The 12,780-nt window shown below is 50.2% G+C and overlaps 1 protein-coding gene across 4 annotated transcripts; it reads left to right on the top strand.

Annotated features, from left to right (window-relative positions):
- The first annotated feature begins 1,402 nt into the window (after positions 1-1,402).
- On the top strand, positions 1,403-11,227 carry larp1b (La ribonucleoprotein 1B). Of its 4 annotated transcripts, none has more exons than XM_049739947.2 (19): positions 1,403-2,295; positions 3,983-4,044; positions 4,877-4,933; positions 5,323-5,578; positions 5,798-6,130; positions 6,222-6,326; positions 6,390-6,546; positions 6,664-6,808; positions 6,873-7,044; positions 7,317-7,480; positions 7,555-7,914; positions 8,429-8,540; positions 8,608-8,777; positions 8,841-8,947; positions 9,035-9,225; positions 9,316-9,460; positions 9,552-9,661; positions 9,731-9,858; positions 10,258-11,227. In XM_049739947.2, exons 1-19 carry the CDS (start codon positions 1,980-1,982, stop codon positions 10,456-10,458), a joined length of 3,291 nt encoding a protein of 1,096 aa, XP_049595904.1. In that variant the 5' UTR covers positions 1,403-1,979; the 3' UTR covers positions 10,459-11,227. The 4 variants fall into 4 exon arrangements, with proteins under 4 accessions (XP_049595904.1, XP_049595903.1, XP_049595905.1 ...); XM_049739946.1 differs by having other exon boundaries at positions 1,404-2,295; positions 8,426-8,540; XM_049739948.1 differs by having other exon boundaries at positions 1,405-2,295; positions 8,426-8,540; positions 9,068-9,225.
- The last annotated feature ends 1,553 nt before the right edge of the window (positions 11,228-12,780 follow it).

Genomic DNA, 12,780 nt, shown 5'->3' with positions numbered 1-12,780 from the left:
TGGAGCTACAGTATGCAGACGACTGTGCTCTCCTCGCTCACTCACCACAGTCCCTACAGCGTGCGCTAAATGTGGTCACCTCCTTGTACAGCGCCATTGGTCTTCAAATTAATATCAAGAAAACACAGTAGTTGTGCAAGATTCCACCCCCCAAACCTGCGCGCCCACCTTCACCCTCGATGGTCATCCCCTTGCCATTGTCCCACACTTCACCTACCTAGGCAGTATTCTGTCCCCCTCCTGCAACATCGACGACGACCTTCAGGTCCGCATTGGCCTGGCCTCCGCTGCCTTTGGCAGGCTCAGCTCCAGGGTCTTCCAGAATAGGAGTCTTCCTATCTCCACCAAAGGCAGTATCTGTCTACACTGCTATATGGCTCGGAAACCTGGACACCCTACCAGAGGCACATACGAACCCTAGAGGCCTTCCACATCCGCTGCCTGCAAAGGATCCTGGGTGTGTCTTGGGAAGACAGACGATGTTGAGATCTTCGACCGGACCCACACACTCAGCATTGCCCTGCTCCTTGCACAGAAACATCTACGTTGGGTAGGTCATGTGATCCGTATGCCTACCCACTGCCTCTCTAGGCAGTTCCTCTCTGGCCAGCTTTTGGGTAGTCAGAGATCTCCAGGGGGGCAGAAAAAGCGCTACAAGGATCACCTCAAAACCCTCCTGAAGAAGTGTGACATTACACCTACAGCACTCGAGCACCTGGCTGCTGCTCGCCACACCTGGAGTTCCACCTGCCACCAGGGTATTACTCACCTTCAGGTGCAGGCCACAGAGAGGAGGATACAACGCCGTGCACAGAGGCATCAGCGTGCTGCAGGGCCAACGCCCTCTAGTACCACATACCCCTGTCCGTCATGTGGCAAGACCTGCGGATCATGCATCGGCCTGCACAGCCTCATGGCTATGCACCCCAATAACTGTTCATACTTTTAATCTGGAGCAACGTCATTATCGAAATCGATGGACTGCCCCTAAACTAAGCTAAGTGTGTGTGTTTAACAAAATGAAAGTGTGTTTTTCAAGTCACACACATGCACACCGTCATATGTGAGAATCGTTCTCATGGTGTCGGCACATAAGACAGGCAAGTGTACCCCTACACCATCAGTGACTCCCTATACAGAGTATATTTCTTTGGTTTATCCCCCCCTTTTTTCAGTATTTTATTCTTTTTTTAAATATATTTTTTCAAAATATTTTTCGTGTTATTCGAAATCATTTTTTTTTTTGGTGGGGGGGGGGGGGGGGGGGGGGGGTCGTATAGTTTTGAGCGAGCGAGCGAGCAAAAAACAATAAAAACAGTATTTGCGCTGCATTGCCGCTTGCTGCCTGCCGGGGACAGCAGAGTGACTGTTTACAGCGCAGCTGCAAGTCGACGAGAGCGCCGCAGTACACCGTGTACAGTCTGAGAGTCGCAGTCGGCCGTGGCACTAGTGGGAGTAGCCAGTAGCTCCGAGCTGCCTGCTTGGTAGCGTGGACTTGACACGCTCACTCGGGACCGCGTCATACTTTTAAGCCTTTCAAAAGTTACGCCAAGTCCAAAGCAGCTCGAGCGACAACGCGTCACCGCGCCACTCGGAGGTAAACGCCCGACTGACGTAAAACTCGCCACTCGCGGGGCTCAACGACACTTTTCCTCCGGGGCTAGCGGACAGACGTGTGCGCGGCGAGGCTAGCTCGCTAGCCTGCTAGCTGGCTCAAACCGACTCGGGCTAGGCGGCTAACGGTTAGCATCGACTTGAGCTAGGTGGCTAACGGGAACGACTCGGCCTGGAGCCTCTCGGGCTAGCTGGCTAGCGAGATCCAAGACACTTCCCACCCCCCTTGAAAAAGTTGTTTACCTCGACTTGTGGATGCGGACACCCCACCAGATTTTTGTCCGCTTTTCTCTAGGATAGGAACGCAAAGACCAAAAGTTCACCCTGGATTTAAGCGCGGCGGCTTTTGCGAAACGAGCAGGATCATGTCAAGCGAGCTGGAAAGCGGTCACTTGGACTCCAGTTTGACAGCACTACCGTCCGCGGCGGCGAGCTCTCGCGGAGCCGAGCAGGAGAAGCCGAACCCCCACAACAACAATCCCTCGGAGGCTGAGCGGGCCGCCGAGGTAGGCGTGGAGGAGCGACGAGCGGAGCAAGGCGACTGCGAGCCGAGCCTCGACGACGACGCGGTGGCCAAGAAAGTCGTCGAGGCTCCGCCGCCCAAAGTCAACGCGTGGACCCGCAGGACAACGAGCAGGGTGCCGCTCCACAGCGTCCACTCGTCGGCCTCACAAGACAGAGGTGAGCTGATTGCTGGCGAGCGATTGTCGAGTAGGACTTTCGCACGTGTCGCATATGCGTGCTTGGACTTTGACATTTTGAATAATCCCGCTGGGCCACGAGGGATTATTATTCTCAATAGGACACATTTTAATGTGAGCATGTCAACATTTGAGAGGACCCCTGCACCCACCCCTTTGCCCCCCCCCTCCCCCTCTTCTGTGAGCACCACGTGTTGATTGCTGACATCTGCTACTTCTGTAGCTGTTAGCATGTAGCCCCACCCGTCCCTCCTCCATCGCCCCCTCCCTGGGAGGGATGCCAATGTCAACCAGGGGAGCCGCAAAAGGCAGTTTGAAATCATTCCCCATTGTCCCTTATAGTGACTTGGCCTTGATGTCAAGATGCGCAAAGGTTTAGTGAGGTTTTCCGCTGTGCTCCCAGTCAAAAGTTTTAGAAGGCAACAGCAGTGGGTAAAGATTCCAATCGCTGGATGCATCGCAGAACTCCCCTCATAATTCCATTCAACCTTCTGAATTAGTTAATAAATCGCAACCAGAATCGAATGGCAGAAATTGGATTGTGAGGCTCTGACCAACATCCCCACTCCAAAATAAAATAATGTCTTTTGTTCTGTACTCTGAAATGACAATTGGTGGTACACATGGGATCATGGCGCTACGAACCAGAATGTAGTCTCAACATTTGAGTCATTTCAATAGCGACCTTAGGCAGATACAAGCAATGAACACGGAGGTGGCATCCATAATTAAACATTCTTCAAGATTAACCTTTGTACAAAGTCAAGCGAAGTGCTGGACTGCATATTTAAAAGAACTTGACAAATTGGGCTGGTCGAAATCTTTGCACCAGTCACAAGATCAAAGTCCTTATTTGGTTTTTAGGTCGTAGGAAATATCCTTTTCTCCAATTTCTCCAATTCCTCCATCGTGGGGGCTTTTGTGTTGGAACGCACACACGACGTCCCCCAAAATTGAGCGCACCACCACCACTTTGCCAGAAAGTCGCATTATGCGACTTTGACATAATCAAGAATTGTGACTCGTCAATGTTGCAATTGGTTTCCTGAAGTTGGTTGCTGAAAACGTCTTTCTTCATTCTGTTTGGTGTAACAAAGCGGCTTCCAATTATGTCATAAAGCGCACGTGTCGTGCACCGTTTGAACTGGTTGAAAATGAAATTGTGCCGCTATCATCGGCAGACTGTTTTCAAGCACGACTCAAGTCAAGTATCAGCATTTTTTCTACAGAGAAAGCTGCAAGAAAAATATTTTGCTCTTTCAAGTTTTGGGCCACCTTTGAGGCCCGTTTGCCCCCCCAAACTGGGGGCAACAAAGTGCCGCCAGGCACTGGCAATGTGTTTGAAAGAGAGTCATGCGAGTGTTTGTAAGGTTAGCTTCGCTATATTTGACCGCCGTGGTAACGGTGGCATCATTTTACAGCCCAGGCTTCTTGTGGCTGCCCGGCCAGCCGGCCCTTTGGCCTCTTATCTTGTTGGCCGTCCTCTGGCAGGCGATAGGGGGGGCACTCCTCCCAGGTCTTGCACTTGCAGCGAAGGCCCTGACTCAGGCGGCCGGCTCACGTTTTGGGCTTGGACATGGTGCACACACATGGCAAGCGACTTTTGTTGTCGTCGTTTGACTCTAAAACGGACCTGAGTTGCTGACCTCTTGATCGTCTGTCTGCAGATCAGCAAAACGCTCTGAAGGTCGTCCGTGCCAGCAAACCCAGAACCCGAAAATCCAGCAAGGTAAGGACCGGAACTTTTTCTGAATTTTTTCTGAATTTCCACACGGCTGGAATGCCAAACCTTATTTGGCTTTAACCCCCCCCCCCCCCCCCCCCCCCCCCACCCCCACCCCCCCCCCACACACACACACACACACATTGGTAAAAGTGTTATGTTGCAAGAATGGGATAAAAAACATGTACCTCGAGCTGCGGTTTGACCTGCCGCTGCTCGCCTTCATGCTGGGAAAGAAGTTGTGGGAATTTGGGCTGGCAAAAGCTACATCTGCTGCTACCGCTTGCCAGGACCAATGTGCAAAGTGCTTCTTTCTTTAAATTAAAAAAAAAAAAACATTTTTAATGAACCCAAACTCATTTGTTTGATTTGTCGACTTGTTTTTTCCACTGCAAAAATGTAAATGAACATCAGTAGAGTAGCTCTCAAATAGATGACAGCGAGCAACTTCTGACCGGAAAGCGCGAGAATTGTTTTACGCACACCGTGAAACCTAAAAAGCTCTGAGAACCGAAAAAGGACAATAAAAGAAAAGTTAAATTGCACAGTTCAAATATAGTGAGGCAAATATTGCGCTGAGATGTCGCCAGCACTCGTGCCGGTTGCATGCTGCTCCTTGACGTTCGTTTCGGTGGTCATTGGCCCTATTCAAAATTGCGATTGAGAGTGAAGCAACGTGTTGGACTCGCACGTGGGTGAGCGGGCGTGTTAGCTCAGCCAAAGCCTTCGCCCGACCTCGCTTGTCCAAACTTTGCGAGTCCAAAGTGAACGTTGTGTCAACGCAGCAACTGTTGACCTGATTCTGCCTTTTTTTTTTTTTTTTTTTCCCTCCCCCCAGTCGGGAGACTTTGGCGACATCACAAACTGGCCGACGCCCGGTGAACTGGCCAAAGAGGTAAGACCACCATTTTAAAAAAACAGAGTTCAGATATTGTATGTTTTTTAAATTTAAAAAAGGCACTAAGTGGACTAAGAATTTGATACTTGAATTTTCCGGGCATCAAGAAAGGGTAACTTATTTCCAGAAGACGTCAGACGATTTGCTTTTCTTAAAAAAAAAAAAAAAAAAAACACCCAAACATCCAAATAATGTCACCGAAAAAAATAAGTAAGACATCTTTTTTCCTTCTTAAAGAAAAAACAAATTGGGTGCAAAAAATTGGATTTGGCACATATCTCATGGAAATGTGTACTTTTGAATTTCCCTTAGGGGAATGTAAGGGAGGAAGGAAGTCTGAATATACGGAGTGAATTTTCTAATGATGGCTTTTTGCATGCGTCCAGCGGCAACAAAATGTGGTAAACAACAACAGCAGCAGCGGCGGTGGCAGCAATGCCAACAAGAAGCCGCCGTCCTCCCGCCGGGACAAGGACAAGAAGCGGGAACGACCCGAGCGCAAGTCCGAGAGCAGCCACGACGGTGGGGGAGGCGAGAGCAAAGAGAACTGCGAGACGCAACCTCGGGCGGAGCCGCCAGCCGTTGACGGAGACGCCAAGCCGGGACAGGACGTCAAGACAGCCAGCCCCAAGAAGAGAGGAGGTGAGGCCGACATTTTTAAACTGCGCCATGCACTCAACGGCCAATTTGATTGGAGCATAAAGTCAAAACATGCCATAACCCAAAGGTTCAACGAGACCGCGATTAAGTCAAAGAATCCCAAACATGTCAAGCACTCGTAAAATGCCGTCGCCGCGTCAATGTCGCTCCAAGAAGGCAGCCGTGCGCTTGTGTGTCAGCTGTGTCTGTGTGTGTCGCTAGGTAACAAACGCAAGTGGGTCTCCCTGCCGCTAGAGGACGCCACACAGGAAGGCAGCAGCGACGGCGGCCCTGCCGGGACGCCCGGCGGTGGCGGTCCTGCTGGGACGCTCAGCGGCGGCGGCCCCGCTGGGATGCTTGGCAGCAGCGGGACGCCCGGTGGTGGCAGCGGGACGCCCGGTGGTGGCAGCAGGACGCCCGGTGGTGGCAACGGGACGCCCAGCGGCGGCCCCGCGTACTCTGACATGGAGCCTGGCAGCACCTCACCCGATCCGACGTCACCCAGCCACGCGTTGCAGAGCAGTAACAACAACCGGCCGCAGGACACCGGAAGGAGTAAGAGACCCAGTCACAAACGACGCCATAAATATGACGACAAGCCGTCACGCACGCATGCCTGCAAACGCACGCTCACTCTGCTTGCCAGCTTGGAGGAGGGAGACGCGCGACTTGGCAGAGAGCGATAGCGGCTCCCGCGGGGGCGTCCGAGGCCGGGGCAAAGGACGAGGACGCGGCAGGGGTCGTGGTAGAGGTATGTGGATATGACAATGACCCCTAAGACTACCCCATGAACGCTTGCCCCGCCTCCTTTCAGGTCGCTTTGAGTACTCGCAGGGCTACCGCGAGGGAACGGATAGCACCGCCTCGGAGTTCATCGGCGGCGGGATGGTTTACTACTACGACAACGGGAACAAAGTGCAGATGTATACGGTGGACGAGAAGCTTCTCAAGGAGTACATCAAACGACAAATGTGAGTTCCTCAATGAAAAAGATTCTATCGCATGTCAGGATCTCAATAGCATAGTTATATTTTGATGTCGTTGGATTGGCTGGCGGTGGCGGCATCATCCTGATGTGTGCGTTGCAGCGAGTACTACTTCAGCTTGCACAACCTGGAGCGAGACTTCTTCCTAAGGAGGAAGATGGATACGCAGGGCTTCCTGCCCATCTCGCTCATCGCCAGCTTCCACCGCGTGCAAGCGCTCACCACTGACGTGGGCCTCATCGTAGAGGTAAGAGCACTGACCTGGTGGCAACCTAGGCGGCGAGCTGATGCATCTTGTGTTTTTGGCCCAGGCCCTGAAAAGCAGCAAAGAGGTGGAGGTGGTGGACGACCGGGTCCGATGCAAAGCGGAGCCCGAGCGCTGGCCCATCCCCGCACCACCTGTCGTGGGCTCGCCCCGCACCGACTTCTCGCAGCTTGTTCACTGTCCCGAGTTTGTTCCACGGCAGAGCATCGCCAACGCCGGTCAGCAATCAGCTTCATTCCGCCTGTGCTCTTCTTTACTTGCTAGCCTCATCTTTCACCTATTGTCGTTTTTTCAATTTTACTTTTCCCCATGCATAAATGTTAAAGCCGGTGACATTTACACCGGAATGTTTTTTGGATGAGGTCCTGACCAGATTTCAGGAAGTAGCCCCATCAAACCAATGCGTTTGAATAGGCTGACAAAAATAGATGACGACGGTGTCGTTTCATCGGTGCAAATCATCATCAGACTTCAAATGTTGCCTTTGCAGTTTCATTGAACACGAAAGAGGCTGCCACTGAACCGACTGCGTCTCAAGACCCCGCAGATGAGCCCCAACCTGCCAGCCAGGAAGTGGCGCCCTCTAGCGACGCCCCCGCCGACACCTGGATCCAAGTGGAGAAACGTCACCGACATGCCTCTGGCAAAGCAAAGGTACCGTGATCGACTGCAATGTCAACTCGAAGTGTCGTGCTTGATTGGGTAACGTTATCGATGATGCGTTGAAGGAGCGTGGTGAGGCTCCGCCCCCTCTGCAGCAGCAGCGCGCTGCCCCGGAGGCCGAGCAGGAGGAGCTGGACTTCATGTTTGATGAAGAGATGGAGCAGATGGCGCCGCGCAAGAACCAGTTCAGCGATTGGTCGGAAGACGACGACTCTGACTACGAGCTGGATGACCAGGATGTGGACAAGATTCTGATTGTCACGCAGACGCCGCCGTACCTGCGAAAGCACCCCAGCGGCGACCGCACCGGCAACCACGAGTCGCGCGCCAAGCTTACCGCCGACCTGGTTAAGGCCATCAATGACGGCCTTTACTACTACGAGCAGGACCTGTGGAAGGGAGCCGAGCAGGCCGACTGCACCAAGGTAGCATTTTAGCTAGCAACTTACGCCGTCGCTGGGGCACACCATGAGGCCCGACCTCGGCTTTCATAATCCTGACGCAGCGTTCAGGCTGAAATTATTAAATATTCAACTCAAACTGAGATTGATCATGTCAAGTGGAGCGTGCGCTGCGGTCTTTCACTAGAAAAAATAAGTAGACATTTTGCTTGGTGAATATAAAACAAGGAAGACTTCCGAAGGGCTTTTGAGTGAAACCATACGGGCCCAAAATTCCTCACTTGTTCCCTTTTGACCTTGTCTTGTTTTTTTAAAACAAGTTTTTTAAGTGTTCAACATGTGGGAAATGTCACGCCTGAATGCGCACACACGCCCGCATCAAGGTTACTTTGTCCACTGCTGTATAACGTCCAAAGTCCCTTGCGTCACATCTGTTTAGTGTCTCACGCACAGCCGCCGTGTTCCTACTTTCTTATCGGCCTTTTTACAACCAGTGGAGAAAAAAAATTGGAAGGTCTTCCCCTCCTGTCTTCAGCAGGAAGTGGAGAACTTCAAGAAGCTGAGCGTCATCAGCCAGGATGAGTTTGACACGCTCACGCCCAAAGTGGCCGTGGACCCCGATCAGGAAGCGCCGGCCCCGCCCACCGCCGGTGAGCTTTGTTGCCCCTTGTGCCGCCGGCCCAAGTCGAGCCCATGCTCAACCTTGTGCCTTTTCAGGGTCCGCTGAGACGGAAATGGCTCGCTCCTTACCCAAAACGGTGCTGGAGTCACCCGGCGCCCACCAAGCCCGTACCCCGAGAACGCCGCGCACTCCCGGGCGCCAGGACCCGACCAAGGCGCCCCGTTTTTACCCGGTGATGAAGGAGAGCGGGGCCGTGGATGGACAGGTCAGCTCCACGGCTAACTAATGCCGCCGGAAGTGGTCCTGAACATTTCGGCCTGTGTTGCAGATGCCCAGGAAGAAGAAGACCCGGCATAGTTCCAACCCACCGCAGGAGGCACACATTGGCTGGGTCATGGACTCGCGTGAGCATCGCCCGCGATCTGCCTCCATCAGGTCGGCCTCGCATCGATGTGGGACGTCCCACTCTCCTTTTTGTTTGGTTTGCCTTGCCCTAGTGTCCATTTTGAATCCTGCTGACAGGCACTCGCTCTCTGGTCCTCCTTCCCACAACAGCTCCAACGCATCGCCCTCGGAAGGGGCTCCGCCCATAGGCGGCTACGGGTGCACGCCGCAGTCGCTGCCCAAGTTCTGGCATCCGTCGCACGAGCTACTACGGGACAACGGCTTCACGCAGCAAGGCTACCACAAGTACAGACGGCGATGCCTGAATGGTAGAGACGACAGAGACACAAGCAAGCGCTATGGGTTTTGTATGCCACCGCCTTTGCTGACGCAGCGTCCCTCTGCTTGCTTGTGCTCAGAGCGTAAGAGGCTGGGCGTCGGCCAGTCCCAAGAAATGAACACCCTGTTTCGGTTCTGGTCCTTCTTCTTGAGGGACAACTTCAACAGGAAGATGTACGAGGAGTTCAAACAGTACGCACTGGAGGACGCCAAGGACAACTACAGGTGAGGACGAGGATTCCCATGGTCTTTCTTCAAATATTGGCCTCCGCTCAATTAGATGACGTGCCTCAAATAAACGATGGACGCCTCGCAGGTACGGCTTGGAATGCCTCTTCCGTTACTACAGCTACGGCCTGGAGAAGAGGTTCCGCTTAGACCTGTTCAAGGACTTCCAGGAAGAGACCCTAAGGGACTTAGAGAGAGGTAATGATCAGTCACCCTCTGGTTTTGCTTGTTTGTTTGTTTGTTTCAATGACTGTCGTTCTCCTGCAGGTCAGCTGTACGGATTGGAAAAGTTCTGGGCCTTCCTGAAGTACTCCAAGATGAGGAATCAGACTATCGACCCAAAGCTTCAAGAACATCTCTCCCAGTTCAAGAACCTGGAAGACTTCAGGGTGGTGGTGAGTGAGTCACACTTTTAAGTCGGACCTTCTAGACTATACTGCACACCACTCAAAGATTTCATTGGAAACGAGTCAGACCGTTGAAGACCTCATTAAAAACTGGCCTGGACCAGCTTGGCTGTCATACTGCAAACCAGTTAGGTCCTTGAAGGATACACTGGAAAGCAATTAGTCATTCTTAGCTCCTTGAAGACCTCAGTCAGATCTCAAAGGCCACACGGGATACCAGTCAGGTCTCACAAGACCAAGGGGGGAAAATGTTGTATTTGACGGCCAAGCCGGGTCCTGGAATGTCTTTGTGGGTAGCAGTGAGGTCCCGGAAGGCCAAAATACTTCTGTCTGTGTCAAATGAGCGTCTGATAAGCTGTAAGAGTGACAGACAAACCTGTGTGCCAGCAGCCCCCCATTGGAGAGGAAGGAGGCCGGAGGAGATGCCATTCGTCATCAGCGGGGGACGACGGCCGGCGTCACCGTCACCCCTCCAACTCTACCTCAAAACCGGTGCAGGCGTCCTCCAAAGCGCCGCCGACGCACCATAAAGACGGAGGAGCCCAGAAGAAGGTGAACGAGCCCAAAGCGAGGAAGGACATGGAATGAAGATGCCAAGTGTTGACCTGACGTGTTGTTTGCGGCATTTCACTTCAGAGACGCCGTCGTGATTGTCTACGCAAACGTTTACAACACCAAATGCATTCCGTGCATTTTGAGCCCTCACTTTTGCCAAACTCGATGGATCATCACTTGATCTGTAAACTGCCAAGGTGGCTGCCCTCCTGTGCCTTAATCCGTTCCGCCCCGTCTTAAATGTACTTTTCTTTTCATCCATAAGATTAAAAGGAAAAAGTTTTAATTTTGACAATCAAGTCAACACTTTTAATTCAAGTACGTTTTATGCCACCCACATGCTTTAAAAAGTCCCTTGTTGACATAATTTATTCTTTTATTTCTGTTGGTTATCGACTTGATTGATGGTGTTGTCATGGCTTTTTGCTTCATTAATTTCTGCTGGAATCATGGGTTTGAGCGAGCCACATAAAGAAAACCTAAAGTGTTTTTACTTTTTTTGTTCAAAGTTTACTTTATTACGCTTGAGGCTTTTTGGTGCTTTTCGACCACAAATTGTTTTTTTTTGTTTTTTTTCTTTATTGCTTCAATAGACTTAAAATGGAAGTTTTAGAGCTGAATGACAAGAAAAAAATGTAAATACTATAAAAAATCTTTGGCTATTCAGTTAGTTTTTTTATTTTAGGAAGTGATTGATTGGTAGCGTTTTTTGGAGTGTGTTTTGGGGGGAATAAGTAATGCATGTCAATAACTTGTACTGTAAAAATGCCCAAAAAAAATATTAAATAATTGATTGTATGAATATACGTTGTGATAAGCTCTTTTTTCATCTCCATTTTTTTAGTTACATTGTCAAATAATTTAATCTTGTTTTGAATTGTTAGTTTTTTTCTTCGTCAGACAAATTAAGCTTTTTTTTTTTTTTTTTAGACTAGTTTTGATGTTTTCTGCTCTTTGAAAGCTTTAAAAACTCTTGATCATCAGTTCAGATGGATAATTCCGGTTACGTACCGGAAGTGTCACCAAACATCGAAACTCGTCGAGGTTATAAAAAAAAGCCTTATTTGTTTGATTAAAAGAAAAAAACTTAAAGATTTTGTTAATAGTGATTCATAAAACTCGATTAACAGAATTTCGTGCCAAGTGACAATGGAGAATGAAACTCATGCAACAAAATATAAAATTTGTTTTTTCTTCAAATATTTGTATCTCTCCAGAAAATGTCATGTCTAAATTACAGTGGAGCCTCGGTTTTCGACCACAATCCGTTCCAGAAGGCTGTTTGAGAAGTGAATCGTTCGAATTCTAAATCATGTTTTCCCATTACAAATAATGGAACAAAATTTAATCCGTTCCAAACAAAAAAACGCCTTTTTTAAGCATTTTTTCATTTGCGCATTTTTGTCCGATCGCGCAACTGCAGCACACCACCGAACGCCCTAGCGCGTCGTCGACAGCGCAACTGCACCGCGCTGGTCACATTATTGTGACAAGAGCCGTCGCTGAAATGTAGAAAATATATTATAGTCCTGATGTACTTTCCAAAATTTAAGTGGACATCAGTGCGCAGAGAGCTTAATTTTGTCCGATCACGCAACTGCAGCGCGCCGCCGACCGTGCAACTGCACCGTGCTGGTCGCATTATTGTGACAGAGCCGTCGCTAAAATTTAGAAAATATTTTTAAAGTCCTAATGGACTTTCCAAAATTTAAGTGGACCTCAGTGCGCAGGGAGCTTAATTTGGTCTGATCGCGCAACTGCAGCGCGCCGGGCGCTCACTGTCGCATTGCTTTCGGACCGTCTTTGTGTTTTAGGATAGCTTTACTGCTCCCACTTGCTTCCTTTGGAGGCAGGAGGCATAATTAGGGTTGATGCAATCCTCAGAGTAACGAGAACGTAATAACGAACGGAGTCAGTTGGCATGCGGGTCCTCTCGGCTCATCTCGCGAGGTTCGACAACCGAATTTCGTCCGACATCCGAAGCAAAAAATCTCGAATTTTATGTTCGAATACTGATTTGTTCGAGAACCGGGACGTTCGAAACCGAGGCTCCACAGTATTTGGAAAACTCTTGGCGTAGACCAAAGGCGTGCTTTCAATGTAGTTATTTTGGCAGTACGGGTGGCAAATGAGGACAGACAATCAGGTAGCAACACAAGTGGGCGGTGACGTGCTGCTTTCATAAACCCCTCGGAAATTTGAACGCCGGGCGTCCAGCGATGTTAGGAAACAAACGTCAGTATAGATTACTTTTAAAGCTTAATACATCTAAGGAACCGGAATATTTGCCATATTTTGAGAGCAAAGTGGTTTTGATGTAATTGACGATATAGTACTAGTCTTTTTTTATGTGGG

This window comes from Syngnathus scovelli, chromosome 14 (genome assembly GCF_024217435.2).
Source record: "Syngnathus scovelli strain Florida chromosome 14, RoL_Ssco_1.2, whole genome shotgun sequence".
Lineage (NCBI taxonomy): Eukaryota > Metazoa > Chordata > Actinopteri > Syngnathiformes > Syngnathidae > Syngnathus > Syngnathus scovelli.
The sequence above is the reverse complement of the archived record's forward strand: the minus strand, read 5'-3'. Positions and strand labels throughout refer to the sequence as shown.